Genomic DNA, 22,651 nt, shown 5'->3' on the forward strand with positions numbered 1-22,651 from the left:
CCGCAGAGGCGAGAGAGAGAGAAACGTTACTCTAGCCTTTCTCCAGAAAAATTTCGCTCCTTTTTATAAACATTGGAGTCGAGTGAGCTGTGGCGGAGGATCCCCGATCAATCAGCCCTGTATGGAGCCCAAACGATATAGGAGACAGCTTCAACAGTGTTAATCACTGCGATCACCTCGAATTTGCCTCATTTTGAGGGGATAATCATGTCTGTAGCGTGCAATTGTAGGCCAGTAGTGGCAATCCGTTTTAGTTTTTCACTTGAGTTTCGCCTCCCCTTGTCCCCCACCTTTTTTCCCCCCACCCCTCTAACGATGACAATCAACGGCCTCTAGGTCTGGAGAGTTCTCGCAATACACACCATGTCATTTTTTTGGCTTTCGTTTTTCTGGATTTTTGGCAAACCCGTTTGCCGAAACCCTTAGAAAAGTACGAAGCACGACATGTCCCGGCGAGCCGCACGGTTTCGATAAACGGTTTGTGTATGTGCGACAAAAACTCTGGGGAGGAGTAGCGAACCAAAAAAAGGGCGTAAGATTAATAATAATAAGAACGAGAAAAAGTTCTAAAGACATTTTGAGTGTGCCTGCTCTGGCCCCCCGTCGCACTACAGTTCTCGACACTCGCCAGCAAAATTAGTACCTAAAGCACACTTTTGCGCGTGAACCGAGTGGGCTGGTGCTGGGGGTGCTGTAATTCAAAAGCACACCTCAAACAGTCATTTTTTACATTTTTATTTAGACACAGAGCAGCCAGCGCTTACGTGCTTAGCATTAATAGCATTTTAGCTAGAGTTAGGTGTTTAGCATTAGCATGTTTAACAAATGGGACTAGCAGTTAGCAGTAGCAGTTAAGCATTAGCATGTTAGATCGCATAGTTAACATGGGCGCAGTTAACATAGCCATGTTAGCATTACATGTAAATGGGCTTAGCACGTTACATTAACATGTTAGCATAGCTGTTACATTAGCATGTTAACGCTGATTGCTAGCATTACATTGGAATGGTTAACATTAGCTGTTAAATAGCATGTGAGAATTCCGCATGTTAGCATTGCATGTTAACGTGCACATTTCTTTATTTATCGCACAAAAACGAATATGTAAAAACGATCGGAAGGTCTCAATCGTGCCTCAGGTTAAGCCGGTTCAATGATTGGAATTACGGTTTGGCCAAAAGTCCTTCCTTTTCGAGAGGAGTTTCAGCATTTCTCTCAGTCTAACGACATTCTAACAGGTGCAGATCAGCTGCTGCTGATAGGTCCTGGTTGCTTGGCAACCTCACCTGCGTGAAGGAGAAGAGGGGGGAGGGGCCACCAGAAGCCGAGCGGCAGCCATTTTAGTAGTTCTTGGCACTTAATTTGAACTGTCTGTCTAAAATGGCAGACAGAGAAGCAGAGAAGCTAGCTCTGTTAACATGCTATGATAATTACCATTAGCCACTGGAATTAATACATGTTAATATTAACATGGTAATGGCCAACATGGTAATTTAATTGCTAGTGCTCAGCGTTAACTGCTAATGCCACATGCTAATGCTAACATTCTAATGCTAACATGCTCTAGTTAACATCTAAAGCTAACAGACATGCTAACATGTTAATGTTAACTGTTAGCCCATCAGCGTTAACATGCTAATGCTAACATGCTAATGCTAAAAATGCTAATGTTAAACTGTTAGCCCATCAGCGCTAACATGTAATGTTAAAATGCGAATGCTAACATGCTAATGTTAATGCTAATGCTAACATGCTAAATGCTACACAGTATTACGTTACCATCAGCGCTAACATGCTAATTTAACATGGCGAATGCTAACATGTAATGTTAACATGCTAATGCTAACATGCTAATGCTAACTGGCCTCAGGTAACAGCATGTTAATGTATGTATGCCTAATGTTAATTGTTAGCGCACTCACCGTTAAAATGCTAATGCTAACATGCTATGTTAACATGTTAATGCTAACTAGTAATCATAACATGGTAATGCCAACATGTAATGTTAACATGCTAAAGCTAAACATGCCAATGCTAACATGCTAATGTTAACTGTTAGCCCATCAGCGCTAAACATGCTAATGGTAACATGCCAATGTTAACTGTTAATGCACATCCGCGCTAACATGCTAATGCTAACATGCTAATGTTAACTGCTAGTGATCAGCGCTAACATGCTAATGGTTAACATGCCAATGGTAACTTGCTAGCCCATCAGTGTTAACATGCTAATGTAACATGCTAATGTTAACAGCCAATGTTAACTGTTGCACAATCAGCGCTAACATGCTAATGTTACATGCTAATGTTAACTGTTAGCCCATCAGCGCTAACATGTTAAGCTGAAATGCGAATCTAACCTGTAATATTAACATGCTAATGTTAACATGCCTATTTAACTGCTCAGCCCATCAGCGTTAACATGTTAATGTTAAACAGCTAATGCTTAACATGTTTAATGCTAACCTGTTAATGCTAAAATGCTAATGTTACATGTTTAATGCTACATGCTAACTGCTAGCCCATCAGCGTTACATGCTAATGTTAACCTGTTAATGTTATCATGCTAATGTTAATTGTTAGCGCATCACCGTGTAAAATGCTAATGCTAACATGCTAATGTTAACTGTTAATGCTAACATAGTAATCATAACCTGGTAATGCCAACATGTTAATGTTAACATGCTAAAGCTAACTGCCAATGCTAACATGCTATGTTAACTGTTAGCCCTCAGCGCTAAATGCTAATGGTAACATGCCAATGTTAACTGTTAGCACACCTCAGCGCTTAACATGCTATGCTAACATGCTAATGTTAAACGTATGCGCATCAGCGCTAACATGCTATGGTAAAATGCCAATGGTAACTGCTAGCCCATCAGTGTTAACATGCTAATGGTAACATGCTAATGGTAACATGCCAATGTTAACTGTTAGCACATCAGCGCTAACATGCTAATGTTACCATGCTAATGTTAACTGTTAGCCCATCAGCGCTAACATGTTAATGCTAAATGCGAATCCTAACATGCTAATATTAACATGCTAATGTTAACAGCTAATGTTAACTGCTAGCCATCAGCGGTTATACATGTTAATGTTAACATGCTAATGCTAACATGTTAATGCTAACATGCTAATGTTAACTGCTAGCCCATCAGTGTTAACATGCTAATACTAACATGCTAATGCTAACATGCTAATGCTAACTGCTAGTCCATCATTGTTAACATGCTAATGCTAAAATGCTAATGCTAATTGCTAGCACGTAAGCGCTAGCTGCTCCTGTGTCTAAATAAACATGTTAAAAATGACTGTTTGAGGTGTGCTTTTTGAATACAGACCCCCAGCAACAGCCCACTCGTCACTCTCAAAATTTCTTTTCTAGTACTAAATTTGCTGAGCAGTGTCGACGGGGCCAGAGTCAGGCACACTCAAAATTTCTTTAGAAATTTTTCTAGTGTTTCTCTCTCTTGTTCGTCTCCTCACATACACCCTTGTGTTACTGCCGTAAATCTCAAACATGACTCATCGGTAAAGAGACTTTTTTCCCCATCATCCACTGTCAAATACTCGCACTTCTTAGTATTCCAAAGTATTTGGCCTTCTTACCTTCCTGAGAGGTGGGGGGTTTTGAAACTGCTGCTCATCATCCTCTGAGACCACAACAAAACAGCCTTCTTCTGACACAACTTTGGCTGTTTGTAGTCTTGTGTGTTGTTTATATAACAAATTCTGTATCTGTGTTAAAGTTCCTTTCTATCTCTAAGGAAACTAAGCTTGATGTATGATCTTCTGATCCCCCTAAAAGGTTTAGTGTAGCCATGATTTGACACTTTCACTTATTTCTGTATATATGTACATTAGTTCTGGAAACTTTTTGATTATTTCCAGGTTTATGTGAAAATATTAGAGACTTTAAATATAGATTCCACCACAATATCAAGTGTAAAAGGAAAATCAGAGCAACTAAAAAGACTTGTATACACTGTATTCAAAGCTTATTTCCTCAGGCTATCAGGATGTTGAAGTCTGTCCGTGGCCTTGTATTGCCACATTCCATAGTGGCTTCATTTCCCAGCCATGAAGGTTGCCGCTTGGTCTTTTGCTGAACCTTTTCACTGTTCATTAATCTGCCAATTATTTGCTTGATTAAAGTTGAGTCTATAAAACGTTAGAAAATAAGATGATGACATATTAAGTCCAAAAGTTTACTCTCACACAAGACAAAGAAAAGCAGAGACACTAACATCTGAGAAGCTGGAATGAGGGACTGTTTGACATTTGAGGAACCACTGATTATCAATATATTTATGCAATAGATATTTTCTGTAAATTGACTAATCAATTAATTTGTTGCAGCTACAAATATGTAAGTTTATCACTAGAAATATTTGTGTTTGAGTGAAAACAAACCTTTGAATCCTCTCAGAAATGTACAATTTTAAAAGTGGAGAATTCTACAGAAATGTACAGCTTACTTTTTCACTTTCTTTCTTTCTTTCTTTCCTTCCTTCTTTCTTGTCCTTTCTGCTCCCAGTGGGTGCCTGATGACCTGAGAATGCTCAAGGTCTCGGCTTCTTTAAAACTAAATTAAAAACATCTCTCTTTATGGAACCTTTGGTCTTTTAAGTGAAATTACCTGTTTGATGTGTATACAAGTCTGCATCTTACATTTCTTTTCCTCTTTAAAGCAGTCTCAAAGGCATCAGAAAAATATAAAGCTTGCCTTGATGTGTGCCTTTTACTTATGTTACACAAGTGACCTACCTACACCACACCAGGTAAATTAAGTGCGCAATACAGCCTGAGCAGAAATAAAAAGGCTCTCCAACTTCCATTACGCATTTCAAGTAAACAACAGTCCTAAATGCTGCGGCAGACAGAAAATAGTTTTGAAAAAAACTCTACACTTCTAATTGCTTACACAGCCCTTAAACACTGTAACATAAAGCAGAAATAATTGGGGTTATACTTGACACTAAATGCAACAAAACACCAGGAAAACACGTATTCTCCAAAAAACAGCTCTGATTCCTCCTCCGCATGAGCTTTGGGGCTACACTGCCCCACTGACCCCAGCAAAACAATTAAAAAGCTCTTGGCATACAGAGAGGCTCTAATGGGCCACATATGAGGCTGCTAATAAGACAGAGGTACAGGCACCTGCTGTGCACTGCCTACTAATTCATGAGCCTGAACACAGAGGTGGAGGATGGAAAGGAAGCGATGGAAGACAGAAAGGTATAAGGAGGAAGGGAGCCAGAAAATGGAGAGGGAGTGGAGCACAGCAGGCAGGGTAACGACAAACTGAGAGAAGAGAGCCGGAGAGTAAGAGATGAGGAATCAGAGAGCAAAGCGAGAGAGATGGAAAAAGCCAGAGAAAGAGAGAGCATCTGCCAACCAAGCTGCATCCCTCTCTCCTGGTCTTATTATAGTTAGGAGGTTGCGTTTGTTTATCATCAGGCCTCTGCAGACTCCCCGCCTGCTCTTCAGATAAAACTAACCGCCAGTGCCACTGGAATTTATTATACAAGCCGAGCCAGCAGCTAGCTTGCACACAGGTCTGGAGAGGAGAGAAGAGCAAAGCCAGACAGTGGATGGCTTTTCTATTTGAAATTACAAACATCCCCCCTGCTTTTAATTTCTTCCTTTCTCATTTGAATAAAGAGGATAGACGCGGTAATTAACGGTGTATTTAAAAAAAAGCAAGGCAGTGTGCAGTGAGAGCAGGAGGGTGAGGGGGCATGGGAGAGAGAGAAGAAGCAGCAGCGCGAGAGATAGCAACTAAAGGAGGGGAGAGAAAGAGAGGAGCTGTGGAGAATTAATAACAGGCCAGATCTCTCCAAGGCCTCCTTAATGGGCTGTGACAGGAATTTATTCACACTTAGGCTGGTATTAAATCAAACGCGAGGCGAGTGGCAGTGGCAGGCTGCAGCAGAGGGGTGGGGCCAGAGGGGGGGGGCAGGAGAGAAAACAGCGGGGGTTCTGCCATGTCACGCAGGTCCAGGCATTACAACCCCCTTCTGGGGCGGAGGGTCATCTCCAAGGCCCTTGGGATAGATAGAAGGATGGAGAGATGGAGCGAGCAATGGATGAATGAAGAGAACAAACGATGAGTGATGTGCCAGTGACAAGACAGCCTGTCCCACGCCCCAGATGGAATGATTATCAAGTAGTCCGGAGAGCCGCTATGAATCATGCTTCCTCCATTTTGTAAAATGCACCGTCATTCAGCCAGACAGCCAGTCAGTCAGGCAGGCAGGCAGAGAGGAGGCTGATTCCCACGGACTTGGACAACACTCACTACAGACAGCTGGCAAACATGGAAGACGCTCAAAACACAAAGCTCCAAATTAACGCCCGGTGAAAAAAAATCTGCTGGCAAATTTTTTGTCATATTCTTTGTTTTCCCTTATTAATTGGCGTGTGCCCAGTAATGTAGGACTGTCATTAGGGCTGTAATTCATGGTCACTTGGGTGCCACAGAATTCGGCCTGTTTTATTGGAGCAGAAACAGTGTGGATGACTGGGGACCCTGAATTTATATGCACAATCACATTCTATGGCACCAGAGGTCTGCCGCACAGAGATTGAGCAATCGCAACCCATTAGGCACCAATGAATTATGGCTAATGCATCTTAAACATTTATGCAAACACTGTCGACTTTCACACATGCTCAAATACACTTTACTTCTTAACACATGCACATTTCACATTTGCATAACCTGCAGCTCATTACATACGATATGCATACGAGAACAGAACAAGAGGATTGCAGAGAGCCAAAAGGGCAATATACATATTCAAACACACTTCCATTTGTATTGTCAGCATGCATTGCTCCCTAGTAAAGACACTTGTGGAGAGTGATGAGAGTGATGCCTCCCCCCTCCTCCCCCTCCAACACTGGGCAGATTGCATCACCATCCGTCAGCCAGACTCTGACAAACAGCAATTACCCCAATCGACAGATAACGAGAGCAAGGCTATCACTCACAGCCAGGACACCACATAAAGCAGCCAGACATTACCATGGAGGAGTCATTTATCTGCCTCTCCTCTAGCCATCTCCCCCCATTCCACTGCCACTCCACACTATGATCTTTGCTTCTACTACCTGTTCAACAGCATCAGCTTGTGGGGTGGCCTTCAGGTGCCAAGTGTAGAGCGGTAGAATATGGGCCTGGGGTAAGAGAGAATGGGATGAAACTGAATAGACAGCTTCCATGGAGGTCAGGGTCACTTCCTTTCAGGCAGTTCATTTGAAAAGGCAGCTAGATGAAACTACAACAGTAGAATATGATGTCAATAAATGTGTTATCAATAAATATTGACAAGTGAAGAGATAAGATTGAAATCTCCCTAAATTGAAACAAACATGAATCTCCATCGTGGTTTGGCACTCTTTTAATTGTGTTGTGTTGCTACTTCTTCTTTTATGGCACCTGACTGGATCTAGGCCTCCAGTTGTTTATCTCAATGTGCCCATGTATTAATATTCACATGACAGTCCTGGATGGAAACATGTATTCATTCACATTTCCTTCTGCTGATTTCCTGGAAGTTCTGTTCACATCTGTGCTACATTTGGATGGAAACCTGCTAATTAGAGCTGTTCAGCCAGTCAACAGAAATGACTGCAACCACTGAGTAAATAAATGATTTAAGAGAAAATGGAGAAAAATAAGAGTCATTCCAGCTTTTGTTATTTTCTTGGGGTTTTTTTAAGCTTCTATGATAGTACACAGAATGTCTTTTAGTTTTCAACTGCTGTTTGGACAAAACAAGAAATGTGAAGAAGTCAGCTCAGGCTCTGAGAAAGTCTGATGGATTTTTTTCACTTTTTTCTGACCAGATGATTAATCGAGAAGACAATCTTCAGATTCATCTACAGTGCATACGTAAATTGCTTTCCTTTTTCCACATTTTCTTAAAATAAATGGTAAATGGACGGTAGTCTTCCGACCACTCAAAACTCTTTTACAGTACATATCTCATTCACCTAATCACACACATTCACACACTGATGGCATTGGCTGCCATGCAAGGTGCCAAATGCTCATCAGTTTGAGGAGCTAACCATTCACACACATTCACACACCGATGGCACAGCCTTCAGGAGCAATTTGGGGTTCAGTATCTTGCCCAAGGATCGAACTGCCGATCATCTGATTAGTGGACGACCCGCTCTACCTCCAAGCCTACAGCCTTAATGGATTAAACTAATTTTTTTCCTCAAATTTCTACACATAATACCCGATAAGGACAACTTAAAAAAGTCTGTTTGAGATTTTATTAAAAATAAAAAATGAAGAAATCACTTGCACATAAGTATTCACAACCTTTGTGATCAAGCTCAAAATTGAGCTCAGGTGCATTCTGTTTCCACTGAACATCCTTTAGATGTTTCTACAGCTTAATTGGAGTCCACCTGTGGTAAATTCAGTTGATTGGACATGATTTGGAAAGGCACAAACCTGTCTATACAAGGTCCCACAGTTAACAGTGCATGTCAGACCACAAAACAAGCATGAAGTCTAAGGAATTATCTGATTGTCTCGAGGTACAGATCTGGGGAAGGGTACAGAAAAATTCTGCTGCTTCAGACTTCAGACTGGGGCGACGGTTCATCTTTCAACATGACAACAACCCTATGCACACAGCCAAGATATCGAAGGAGTGGCTTCAGGAAAACTCTGTTAATGTCCTAGAGTGGCCCAGCCAGAGCCCAGACTTGAATCCCATTGAACATCTCTGGAGGGATCTGAAAATGGCTGTGCACCAACGCTCCCCATCCAACCTGATGGAGCTCGAGAGGTTCTGTAAAGAGGAATGGGTGAAACTGGCCAAAGATAGGTGTGCCAAGCTTGTGGCTTTATATTCCAAAAGACTTGAGGCTGTAATTGCTGCCAAAGGTGCCACAACAAAGTACTGAGCAAAGGCTCTGAATACTTGAATACTGTGCATATTATATTTTCCGTTCTTTATTTCTAATAAATCTGCAAACGTTTAAAAAAGAATTTTTTTTCATGTTGTCATCATGGGGTATTGTGTGTAGAATTTTGAGGAAAAAAATTATGAATCCATTTTGGAATAAGGCTGTAACATAACGAAATGTGGAAAAAGTACTGTGAAAAAGTGCTGTGAATGTTTTCTGTATGCACTGTATAATGAACAGGATCTCTAGGTGTCGCTCTAATGGCAAAAGGAAGATCCCAATTACTCTCCAACAATCAATAGTGTGTTTCCAAAACAAGCTGGAGTCTCACTGGGTAAATTCACTCGTTCTAATGAATGTCTTGGTGAAAAGATTGTTTTATTGAGAGGATATGAATGCTTTAAGAGATGCATGTTTTCAACAATGTTTGCTTTAATTGACACATCTTTCAGGGCATCACACACAGCAGTGGTGGTGGCTCTAAATCTCAACTTCACTCCACCCTACTTGCCAAATCTGGATTTTACAGCTATGACAGTGAGCAATAAAACAAATATCAGGCTTCAAAATGTCCCACGGTGACATCACAGATGCTATTATAATATTTTTCTGCAGTCTATAGCGGAAGTGGGACTTGGGACACGGCTGTGAGAAGGATCAAGTAGGGACTGGACATTGTGGACATTCAGGGCCAAGCTAACACTTATACTTTACATTATTCCCTTTTGTGAGCACAGAACACACACTTCAATGGCTCTCTTCAGATCACTCTCTTCTGTCAAATGGTAACAAGGGTGGTGTCTGTTCCAAGGTTATTTCACCCAGAACAGACTGCGCTAAAGTCCCCATGCATGGATTCAGAATCCTATTACCCTGCAGTCATATCACTCTGCCTATCATCCCTCCCCATAAAGGTGCATTATATCACTGTTCACTATTTACAGCAGTGGGCAAATTAAAATTTTGATAGAGGTTTTTAACAACAACAACAAAAGAAAATAATAATGTACTTTTGGATTTTCTAAGAGGAAATGTGAGGCCACAACCCTAAACCTGTGTGACATATCAGCTGCTGAGTTTGAAGCATGCTTGGACTTATCTTTTCACTTATGCATCAATATTCTCTCTCTCACTCACATACATACACATCATCCTGTTACAGAAGCAATCCTATTTTCCCTGCTGAATTTCATCAGTCTTGTGTTATTCCTTTTGAAGACCCTATCTGAATGGGAGCGGCTTAACTCTGACAATCCACAGCTGTCTACACATCTATCAATCCATTCTTTCATCAATCTTTTACCTGTCTGTACACCAAGAGGCCTCCGACTCTCCTGCTACCGCCATACACCGTCTCATTCATTTCAAAAAGAAAACACACACACACACACACACACACACACACACACACACAGGGTGCATTTTGCTACCTGTTTGTTTCTCTGTGTCCCTTCGTCCTTCACACTCCACTTCACACATCTACTCTCTCTGAAAACATGGCTATCTGTCTGGTCATCCATCCATCTTCAAAACACCTTTCCCACCTGAACAGTCCATTTCACTCTCTTTCACTCATACTCAACAGAAGCTTTCTTTCAATCTCTGTTTTTTTCCCCTCCATCACAAATCTTATCTACTACTCCATCAAACTTTTCATGATAACATCTTTTTACAATTTAACTCTCTTTCTACCCTTTCTCAGTTTTGTTTTTGTATGTTTGTTTTTAAATCTCCCTTTATCTTTCCTGCCACCTCACCGTCTTCCCAATCAACCCTCTCTCATCCAGAACTGCCCTGTCTGGCTGGAGTGACTGCAGCAGATGTAGCCAGGCCACAAACATCTGCTTTCCCTGTTCCCACTGCATCTCTACTCTGCTGATCAGACTAACCGCTTTAACTCCCCAAAGCTTGCTGTCCTTACTGACGCCTTATTGTGCAGCTGGGCAGCCTGGGCAAACATCACAGCTAAATATGCTGCAAACACATGAGGCATACACTGGATAGAGCCAGACTGGAAAGCTGTGTTTCCAATAAGTACAAGCTTTAGCCTCTGGGTAGGGTGGGAAGACATGAACAAAAACATTGATTGTACTCAAAAATCTCCCCAATACAAAAACTACAAATGTCAGTATACTACTGATAAGTTGCAATGCTTGACAACGTTAAACATCTGGCAGAACACACAGCCTGCTCCTTAAAAAATGCAGAAAGGGGTTGGTTGGTTCATACTTTGGTATCAAAAATAAAATTAGATAGAGAGGCGAGAGCTCACTTGGCCCAACTACCTTAAATATAAAGCGCTGTTGTGGATAAACAAGGTAATAAAACGTTGGTGGTGTGCCCGTAATTTGGCTGCTTAAAGCGCCATTTAGCCACAAAGTGAATGAGATGATCCCAAACGGGTATAGATTACTTAAGTCTGACACAAAATAGACAGATGATGTATGTTAACAAAGCCAAAAATCCTCTGCCAGCAAAAGACCAGGAAATACAACAATCCACGTAAATATGCAGAGTCTCGAATGCCAGCAATTAGACCCATCCCCTCAAATCAGCAGCAAGAAACATCTCTGCAACAGTAACTTTAATGTTGCAACAGGCACGATCGAAAACAGAACTACTGTTTGTTTACAGCAAAACTGTACATGGAGCTTTAAGAAAACAGAGGACAGAAATTAAAATAATCCCTTAAAAGTTCTAGCCTGGGATTTAATGGTCTCCATTTACAGGATATGGCAGATATGGAACATATTATGCGTATGCAACTACATCCAGATGCCACTAAATCATACACATGGACCCTTTAATGAGGCAATTTATTAAATCAAGACTAACAATAAAGATGCAACTGAAGAAAGGGGACTGAAACTAAGATGTGGTTAAAAACTTTATTATGTGTTTGGAAAAAATATTTTGCTTCTGAGATATGCTAGTACATGTATAGGATGCAATGTGTTGCCTTTGAGTGTATTACAGCAGCCTCCTGTCTTCTCAATCACTATATACTTGGATCATTTGACGGAACTCAATTTGCATGCTAATACTCTGCATAGGGGGAAGGTCACATCATAAACAAGGTTATTTATCACATCCATACACGTGTCTCTAATAGGACAAAATGACTCTGCCTTTCAGTTCTACTATTTTATGGACCATCAGTTTAAAAAAAACACAGAAGACTGAGCAAAGCTATTTTTATTTGATTTGATTTGTTTTGTACGAACGCTGACAGAAATTTCTGCATTTCAGTTTCAGTATTTCAAAGATTTGGACTAAGCGCTTGGTTATTTATCAACCACAATTTCACCAGGCTTTCACCATACTCTTTGTGGGTATGGAGGCTCTGTGTGAAAAGAAGATGCTGTTTGTTTTGGACGAGGGCTGAGTGCAGTTGAGCGCAGGGTTCACTGCAATGTTTCACTGTAGTGTTAACATTTAAAAGCAGCCAGGGGAGCTGTGCTGAGCTCTTAAAAATAACCAATTCTCATCTCTACTGCTGACACTCCTGACCTTGGACCATTATCATTGCAGCACACTCAGACAGCTTGGCATGCACAATCTGTACAGAGCCAGGACAACGCACATGCAAAGAGAAGAAATACAGAGGGGCTTCAGCCGACACACACACACACACACACACGCAGAAAGCATGTGTGAAAGCAAATGCAATATACACACACACAAAAGTCTATTACATAAATATAGAAATGTGTATTTATATACACAAACAAAACTGCATGACAGACAGACAAAGCAAACTAAAAAGGCTTGCTAAATAATGCATGATGTGTTTTACCTGAACCTCTGCCATGCTCTTCTGTCCATAACTACTGTACTCTCAGTGAGCTGCTGACAGGTATTGTGTTTACCTACATGCACAATATGCAGGATCTAGGTTTCATCGACCCATGACTTATTTACACACAGCGCTTTAATGTCACCTTTGTGTGCCTGTTAGGTTCAACCTAACTCTGGTCTTAAAATAATGATAATGATGACAAATATCAAAACATCAAAGCAGGATTTGTCAGTGTTGTTGTCAGTCACGTATTAGTAGTCAGTTTAGCAATGCATCCCAGCACTGTGACACAAAAAACATCACCATCATCATTTCTAAAGTCCATCCTATTTGACCGTTTACTGCTTCCTGTGACAGGAATGCAAAATATGCAAGAACTCCACAGATTCATTCTTCATTCTTCCTTCAATAACACAAGCTATAGTTCACTAAGTCCACCAAATCAACCAGGACATATGTCATTAAGAAGAAGTATTAAATAAAATACTTTTTTCAATCCATTTTCTATTGTTGGATTGTGTAATGGGATAAATGTCTGAAATAACATCTTTCTATGCATGCATATGTATATGTATGCATGCTTAAATTTGCCTTGTGTGTCTCTGTCCTTAGACCCTCACCTGGAGCATCTTAGGATCAGGATCTCAGGATCAAACTTCCAGACTTTGACTGACAACATGTTGTGTCAGTCTGAAGAAAAGCTCTCTGCTTTGCACTTCAGAGTGTCATAAAACAGCCTCACCATCAGCTCTGGGCAAAAACATATCTGACAGTGAATAAATGTGAAAAGCTCTTAGGTGTGTTTGATGCCCAACACTTGAAACCTCTCCAAACATGAGCACCTCACTCACAAGATATGAAGAAAAGTCACCTCATATTTTCTTCTGTTAATACTGAAAACACCATCAGCTATTATTTTTCTCAAGTCATCTCTTTGTAGGCAGTAGCAAGGTCGGTTAATTGATATTTGCATTATATTTATATAGTATAAATCTATTAGCCTACTTACCTCAGTATTTGAATATTTTTATGCATACCAGCAACAGAAAGCCATTCATTTGACCATTTCATGATCTGTGGTCAGTTCCATTCACCTCTTCGTGAACATAAAAGAAGGCTGGGACACTTTTCTTCTTACCATCGCTCATGAATGAGATACTGAGATACTTGAAATCCCTCACTCAGCAGAGCACAGCAGCAACAGTCCACAGTCTTATTCTTAAGTACCATAGCCTTAAATTTTGAGGTGGTCTTGAGACCACCAAACCATACATGCTACCTAAAGATTTTGTCCATGAAAATAAAAACCATTGACAAGACAAGTGAGAAAGTATCAAGATTACGTACAAGCTTTTGGGTGGTGGTCCTATCAGGTGGTCTGAAGCTCCAGCTACCTACTAAAAGACACCTTGAAGAACAAAGCCTTGAGCCAAACTCCTATGACCCCTAAAATATTCCCAAGAAAATGGTGAGCAGGGGTAGTTACTGTACTTAATGATGGTTTAGTTACTAGATGATAGTTTCAACAACGGCCTCATTAATTAAATATGTGGCCTTTCTTGTGTGATGTAGCACCACTGTTTGTTTTCCCTGAAGCTTAATTAGCTTAATGTTATATTCAATAAAAAAAGTAATAACTGCTTCTGGTGTTAGCAGAGTTGCTCTTTATTTCAGGCAAGGCAGCGCACCTCCACGGTGAAACACCCCAAGACACTCAGTGGTCACGCCGCTCCATTACCAGGTCTGAATCTGAGCTTCAACCTTTGCCTCCTTTCCAGCACACGGCTGAGCAGAGTGATACACTAATAACAGGAGCACATCCTGCAATCTCCTTTAAAACTGGGTACCACCACGCATGTCAGCCAGTCCATAGGTACTGTGCCCAATCTCCAAGCGATAGTGAAGAAGCACTTCAAGTAAGATAGCCCAACAATATCTGGAGCCTTCAGCATCCAGCAGTGAATCCGTGATGCTATGCCGCTCTAATGATTTCTGACTTTAGTGACTCCTGTTGGGCAAATGTTCTTGGATTACACCTAAACACTGTTGACAAGTTATTCCCTTTCACACCAGCATGCTTCCAAATGGTTCTAGTCCTGGCAATATTACAGGAATTACATACAGGGGTTTCAAATGACAAACAACAGGAATAGAGTCTTCAAACTCTGAAAATCAATACTTGTTAATGGCATTTCCCACCAGCACATTTCCCTCTTTAAAACCACCAAACTATCAGCAGGCAATAAAGTTTATCAAGTGTAGCCTCTTAATTTTGTTTTGTACAAACCTCATCTTTACAGGGAGGATGGTTGCTATCCACATAATGGAAAGTCGGCTTTTAAAGCCTCAGGTTAATAATGGCGAGGAGAACTACTAATCTGTAATAAATTTCAGACTTAATTATTAACTCCTATCTTTAAGATGATGTCATGATCCCTCCAGCTCAGGCAGATGTGATCTGAAATGCCTGGAGGCTCCTGGATTGGAAACGTTAGAGTTCTGAAATAACATCATGTTAAGCTGTGATAAAATTTCATGATATCAGTTTGTGGACCTATTTTTCATTTTTCTTTTATTAGCCCCACCTTCTCATCTCAATACCTCCAACTGGGAATCAAACCTGTAACTTTAACAGTGTTGTGCTATTGAGATACAGAACACAATACCTTGTTGACCTCCAGGATTTCTCTCCTCTCTTCGGTGGCAGGGCGGCTCTGGGCAGCTGTGCGATCCTCGTGTTTTGAGCTGTCATCCTCCACAAAGGGTATTAGTTGCTGAAAGCAGCAAACAAAAAAAATCTGGTTATATTATTTACTGTAAGTAAGACAAATGTAAGAGGATCGCTTGCAGTACGCTGATATATTCAACTGATATGGATTGCATGAAGTTTATCACTTACAGTAGTGCAGTGCCATCAGAATCTGCACTGTAAATGTATCAGAACAGTCAACTTTTCTCTTTTCCCTCTCTTAATCTGTCCATAATTCAAATACATTGAAAGCACTGTGCACTTGTAGATTTATGTGCTTATGGGTAATCACAGCCTATGAGTGCTATCATACACCCAAGATATCCCTACATTGTCTCATAATCTTGCTCCCATGAAGTGCTGAAAATAGGGATTCTGTATAAGCTCTTGAACACAGGCTGAGTCTCACTCGTCTCTCAACACAGAGACAGGACAGAGAGAGAAACAGAAAGAAAGAGAGACAGACAGACAGACAGAAAGTGAGTGAGAGATTAATTCATTTTTCAACACTCTGTGTGCTTGACCTTGTCTGCTTGACACTACAGTGAGGCTGATGTGCTAGAGCCTTCAGGCGAGGTGGCGTTCCTGAGAGCCAACAGGGTGACTGCCTGCTGCTTTACGTCACACTGCCCCCTGGTGGTCACCTCGAGGAGGAGGAAAGCAGGAGGTGTACTGCAGTCACACGTCAAGTAATGTGTGAATGTCCTGAGAACACACTGTTCCTGGTATAATGCATGCCGAGGACATGAAGCGTCTTATGCTGAGAATGTGTGATTAATGAGATCTTTATTGCACACAAATGTCTGTGTTATTGTACAGAGGTCCCAGGAAATACACAACAGTATCATGTTGTTGTAGAGCTTCACATACTGTGTTTGGTGCATAGTTTTCAGGCATGTGATACCACGTTTAATTCAATTAAAGCTGCAAAGACAATCTGTAGTGGTTTAATACTCAGGAAGCGGAGTTCCTGTTGCAAGAAAAAAAAAGAGACAAGTTTCCTTTTCAAAACAAAAACTGTCATACCAGACAAGATCACAAACACAGATTAGATACAAGACTCTCCAAACAAATAGGAGCCAATAAAAACTGCCATACGGTGGGAAAACACACCTTGGTCCAATAACGATTTGGCATACTGCTAACCTAAATCATGCAAAGTCCTTTACGTTTTTCTGCTGGACTACGCCGTTTGACCTGAGGTTGTGCAGCTGGACTGGAGGCCCTGCGGACGCTAGACAATGATTGGAGTAAGCTGCTTCGTCTGGAAGCAATGACTGACTGGTGTTTGAGTACAGCTGGAGCTGGCCAATGTCAAGACTAACACCAAAGAAACCAAAGAAGAAAAAAATGAAGGCAGGCGGAGAGAAATGTAGACAAACACATGAAGAGAGAGGAAAAGATGGCAAGACAATGGGCAAAATGTCAGCAAGTCAGAGAGAAAAAAAATGAGGGTAGAAGAGGACATGGTGACGGCTGGGAAAAGAACATGAAAGAAAGAAAAGAGAAAGTTCAGAAAAAAGAGAAGCGAGAATAAAAGCAGCACAAAGAGACAAATAGTCTGAGAGGAGAAAAAAAGAGTGACAGACAGATGAAAAAACACGGGTAACTTTCTGTGCTCCTGTCAGTTTCCAGGCCGAGCTCCACGCCAAACTGTAAACTCCGACTGTTGGAGGACATGTGCCGGATATCATATCAGACAAACTATGAGCTCGTCTCTGGCCCAAGAAAACTTAAAGTAGGAAAGGGGAAAGTTTTTTCATTAGATAATTTGAGACCGAAGCCAATGACATATCGAATTTTAAAGGTAGTGGGCAGATTTTGGCAGCTTCTGAGGGGAAAATGAAATGTGCTGAGTAGGGTGGGAAAGATGGATGGAGAGTGTATTACGTGTGTGCGTGTGTGCGTGTGTGTGTGTGTGTGTGTGTAGCCATGCAGCTTGTGTGTGTGTGTGCCTGTGTGAGTCATAACCCCTGCCTCTTCCACAGAAAGATGGATGTGGTTTCCTGCCTGACAGAGAAGAATGGGCTAATGAAGTTCTCCAGGTTGCCTCGCTGAGACAAAAGGAAAAGGGTAGAAAAGACGTAGTCATAAAATAACAAAATAATAAGAAAATAGAGGGGTGAACGCGTAAGGCGAGAGGGAAATTAAATAGTCGTTCAATGCAGGAAATGACAGAGGGGAGGAAAACTTGCACAACAGAGAAAGAGAAACAGAGGAAAAGCAGAAGAGAAAGCTGAAGAGAAAGAGTGTGAAACAAAGCCAACATGAACAGAGAGAGCCAGTACCGAGCAGCTATCAGAGAGAAAGAGTGGAAAATGTGGACAAAGAGGAGAAAGAGAACAGTTAAACAGAAAGAGGGAGAAAGTGTGAGAGTGTGAGGAAAAAGCTGCATCAGGGCAGCAGCGAATGACAGCTGGAAAGAAAAAGAGCAAAGCGCTGACGTGCGCATTTGGTCCAGCTGTTCATTAAACGGGTCTGTTGCTAATTAGGCTGCGATGAGGTCACGCTGCCCGAGTCATTGATTCCACTTCCTGTTTCAGGCAGCCAATAGTGAGCGGCTGTCAGGCAGGCACCTGAATTCTCCGAGATGATAAATGGCATGCATGCTGGGGCCAAAATCAACAACCCTCAGCCCCAGACAAACATGGTGAGCTGAGCTATTGGCTGGTCAGCGCTGGACTGGGTCTCAGCCTCAAGGGGAAACGAGTAAACATTTAAACAAGGTGGAAATAAGAGGGAGAAAAATAGCTAGCTGGCGTAATGACTCAATGAGGGTTTACACCATTACAGCAGAGGAAAATGTCAGAGCGAGTCCCTCATAGACTTTGATTTAGGGGCGGAACTGCAGACAGGAGTCATTTTGAACTACCAGAGGATAGATCATTTCGTAATGCTTCAGAGCAACTGCATTATTCAATACGAAGAATGTACATGGTGGCAGCCATCGCAAATTTGTTCCAATTTAAGACCGGTCTCCTCCCACATCCTCCTTTATCCTCAGTAGGAGTCTGGTGAGAGAGATTAGCTCCGAGCCAATCTGTAGAAATTGGGAAGGGACTGCCGCAGTCATAAATCCAATCAAACAGTGGTGGATAGCCTCGCTGTAGCCCTGCGTGGAGCCTCAAAGAGTACATGCCTAGTGAGCCTTCATGTGTGTGTGTGTGTGTGTGTGAGTAAGAAAGTGAATGTGGGTGTTGAGAAAATGCCTTTGTGAAATGCTACAAGTGCAACTCATGCATGTCTATGTTGTATATTATTAGTGTGGGGTGCACAATTGTGCACGTGCATGTGTATTTCTGCCCAGAGGGCGGGGTGGAGTGCAGCTCAGCTCAAGAGCTGTTGTTCCTGAAGGTGGATGGTGACCGTAACCAGCGGTAAAGAGACTCTGGAGACTCACCTGAAGCGGCCAATGAATCTGCTGCGAGCGGAGAAAAGACATACCTAGAGGGAGTAAGTGAGACAAGAGTCCCCCAGGGAAAAGGTGTGTGTGTGTGTGTGTGTGTGTGTGTGTGTCTATGTTTGTGAACAACGGGGTGTGGCAGCCTACTTCCTTGAAACTAACAGCTTCCTAATTTAGCCATTTAGACAGTTTGTGTAAAAAGCTCTATGAGGCAGCAGCTTCAAGCATTTACAGCATGTGTTTGCATCTGAACATTAAAGATGCAGATCCACCACTATACCACAGCAGCTACAACCACATTGTATAACATGTAAATGCAGAGACAGCTGAATAAGTCAGTCATAACTTGATTTGAGGTCAGGTGACGTAGGATAACGTGTCAATAGATAATATGACCTGCCAGCACGTGAATGTTGTTAATGTGATTTTCTCTGTGACTGTGTCTGTATGTGTGTGACAGTTTTACGCCTGTAGCTAGTTTACCGTCAGGTTTATGTTTTATGTATTGATTTCGTCTGATGTTATTTTGTTTCTGTTATTCTGCTGAGCTGTTAACAGGACAATGCTGTAAAGGCGCGTGTATGTTCACCTACACTCTTTAAAAACATGTTTAGTCAGAATTTAACCATTGGAGTCGTAAAGTGAAGATGTGATAACATATTAAGAAAAAGAAAGAAAAATAGAAAGAACATCATTCCTTTTTAGGTATTATCACTAGCTAATGTAAGTATGTGATTTTTTATTGTTATTAATGTTTACTCCATTTAAAAGGGACATACTTTACATTTACATACTTTATTCTAAGAGCTGTTTGCTTAAGTTGCTACATTTTCTTTATAAGAACAAATTACTGAGTAAACTCAGGGCTATGATTTTGCTGCATGCACATCTTCTTCAGCATCATATAACTTTCGATTTTTACTGTAATACCATTTTACATGCTATGCTCTAATGGTGCCAACAGGGGACCTCCATAGGCACAGCGTGCTAGATGGGGTCAACATGTCACTGCATGTCAGGGCTTTCAGGATCTAGCATCCGAAGACTGGTTAACACCTCCTGGGTGAGGATTATGGAACATAAAACTAAACATATTTAAATAAACACACCTGCACGGTCTTACACATATCAAAATATGTGCAACAGGATACGCCGCTGTCATATTTTTAGATTTATCAACTTGTAATTTTATGTGTTCAAGACCTGGGACTGCATGTTATAAATAAATCATATTGAAATTATTTTGACATGTTATGATTTATGATCATTTTCACAGAAAAAATATAAAATCACGATGATGTGACATTTGTTTTTGTTTTTTTCTTACAGCTGGATAACAGGCTTCATTGGTCAGGACATCTCTGCAGTGCTACAGTACTACCATATTAATATGGAAAATCAAATGTCATCAGTGTCTGACCTCTGGAGGTATGGGATCCATCCCGGCGCAGTTTTCAATGCACTTGTCGTAGACGAGGCGCAGCTTGCGGAACAGCACAGAAAGCATCCGGAGGTGCTCCTGGAGTTTGCCAAGCCTGTCCTGGTGGGTGTTAGGGTGGTATGTGACTCCATTAGGCAACTGAGAAGCACCACAAAGGAAACATTGTGTTAGCCTACACTTTTGCTCATGCTAATACAAAGTAACAGTCATCGATCCCCAGTGACTGCCAACAGCACTACTAGCACTCTGTTCTTCCCTCAGTGGTGATAGTACAACAGAGACAGCTTAAAAATGTGTTTAACGTGTTTGTGTTTATTCAACTATATGGTAGCTGGTTTAGATAATATAATTAAATGCCAGTTTAAACTGACAAACACAAACTCAGCTGCACTCTGCATGTACTGAGGCGGCATCACTGGCTTTTAACTACAATCACTGTTAAATGTAACAAGACATGTTTTTTATTGAGAGGATCGACGAGACCTCTGGGGCAGCACTGTCTGATTCTAAACATCCTAAATAACATGAAACAAGGCTGCCTTCAGGGCAAACAAAGAGATGGGAGAGACAGACAGACAGAGGGAGGGAAGATAAATGAAGAATGTTTATGAGTATAAAGACAGCCTGTGATCTAAAAAACAAGTCACAACAATGCTGTTTGTGCATTCTGAGGCTGTGGCGCGTGCTTGTTTGGCCCATGTCTGGCTGTGATTTTAACAAGTTGCAGGAGGAGCGTCTCAGAGGAGCAGGCAGACATCCATGATAAACTCATGCTGACCTTGTCTTCAGGACACCGTCAGGGCTGAACTACATGTGAACTGCTGAGAAGACGGATATGAAGACTCCTGATATCCCAAATAAAACGCGAGAGTCCATTGGCTTAGCTTTTTAAGTAACAATTCTTCATCACTTGACTGCACCATGTAAAAATTACAGATACAGTTCAGGCATTAGTATGAGTCATAAACACTTTACAGTGACTACTGTACAGTACTCTCTTTTTCAGGGTTATGTCTAGTCAGGAAAGGTATTGGTTGAAGATGTAGTCACATCTCCCTTTACTGAACACTCTACTCAAACCTTCTCTCTGTCTCTCTCTCACCATCTTCCTCTGTAAACATGTCTCATTAATGCATGTTAATGCATGTTACTAACTAAGGATGGGCGATACGGACCAAAAAATGTATCCCGATATTTTCTGGTATTTATCACAGTAACGATAAAAACAACGATAGACACCAATTCAGCCTAGTCTTTTTGACTATAAATCTATCACCAAAATAATAATAAAGGCTAGGGGGAGCTGGTGGTGGGCGTGTCTATAGCCACTGAATGTAACTGCTGTGAAACAATCAGGAAATAACGTGCGCGGGTGCTCTTTTTCTCTCGCTCACTTCGCTGTCTAATCATCGGACACAAATCAAATTAAACTTCTTTGTGTCATTATATTTTGTGCCGTAAATTGACTCAGATTTAGAAGCTGGTACATGAAATAAATAAAGTGAGAACACACACACAGGTAGATTATCAGAGTTTAGTCCGTGAATCCACCTGGATAGTCTCTGATTCAGAGACATTTCAGTCTGTCTGTGGAGGTTCGAACGAGTGTCTGATTGGCAGCCGAGCATGAGGAAAGAGCTCCTCGCAGTGAGGAAAGAGCTCCTCGCTGCCCGGCGTATCTGCTCCGTCTTCCGCCATGTTTGTCAATATGCGTGTTGGGCTGCGAGTGTCGCACACATACATACGTCATCAATGGGAATTTATCGTTTTTATCATGGGATGACATATTCTTACCGTGGGGAATTTTTGATGATATATCATAAACGATGACATATCGCACATTCCTATTACTAACTTCTTCCCTGGAGTTTCTGTTCTCTCTCGTCCAGCAGGTTCTCATGGATCGTTGCTGCTGCTGTGGTCCTGCACGACATCCACTACATATATTATAACTGTCATTATTGCTACCATATCTCCATTACGGTTTATAGTTAGTTAATGACTTGCTGCTGCTGTGCATCTGTCTCTCTAGCTCTCTATTTATCAATGTACCGCTTGCTTAGTTAGTGCTCTTATCATAAACATTGGCAACACTTTTCATACAACATCGATGGTGGGATTTATAAATGATTGTTCATAATAACATTTTTATTCACTGTTAGGCAGATGATACAAACTGATGCTGCTGTTCGCCTCTCGTCAACCTCACAAAGGCAACCAGTGTTTGAACCCTTCATTCCTAACATCAATTTTAACTTATTTGCAATTACTTTTAGAATCCGTGTGAGGCCTTATGTGGTCTTCAGACAGCTTTAA

At 41.3% G+C, this 22,651-nt stretch overlaps 1 protein-coding gene across 2 annotated transcripts in view; it reads right to left on the reverse strand.

Annotated features, from left to right (window-relative positions):
* The window catches only part of med30 (mediator complex subunit 30), a 39,912-nt gene that overhangs the window by 15,876 nt on the left and 1,385 nt on the right, over positions 1–22,651 (reverse strand). For both annotated transcript variants that reach the window (XM_027287090.1, XM_027287091.1), the window contains exons 3-4: positions 20,315–20,473; positions 15,409–15,516 (exon numbers count right to left, since the gene is read on the reverse strand). In XM_027287090.1, the coding sequence (XP_027142891.1) occupies positions 15,409–15,516; positions 20,315–20,473 (267 nt within the window). The remainder of the gene's footprint in view (positions 1–15,408; positions 15,517–20,314; positions 20,474–22,651) is intronic.

The sequence above is a fragment of the Larimichthys crocea genome, chromosome XIII (assembly GCF_000972845.2).
Source record: "Larimichthys crocea isolate SSNF chromosome XIII, L_crocea_2.0, whole genome shotgun sequence".
In the NCBI taxonomy this organism is placed as follows: domain Eukaryota; kingdom Metazoa; phylum Chordata; class Actinopteri; family Sciaenidae; genus Larimichthys; species Larimichthys crocea.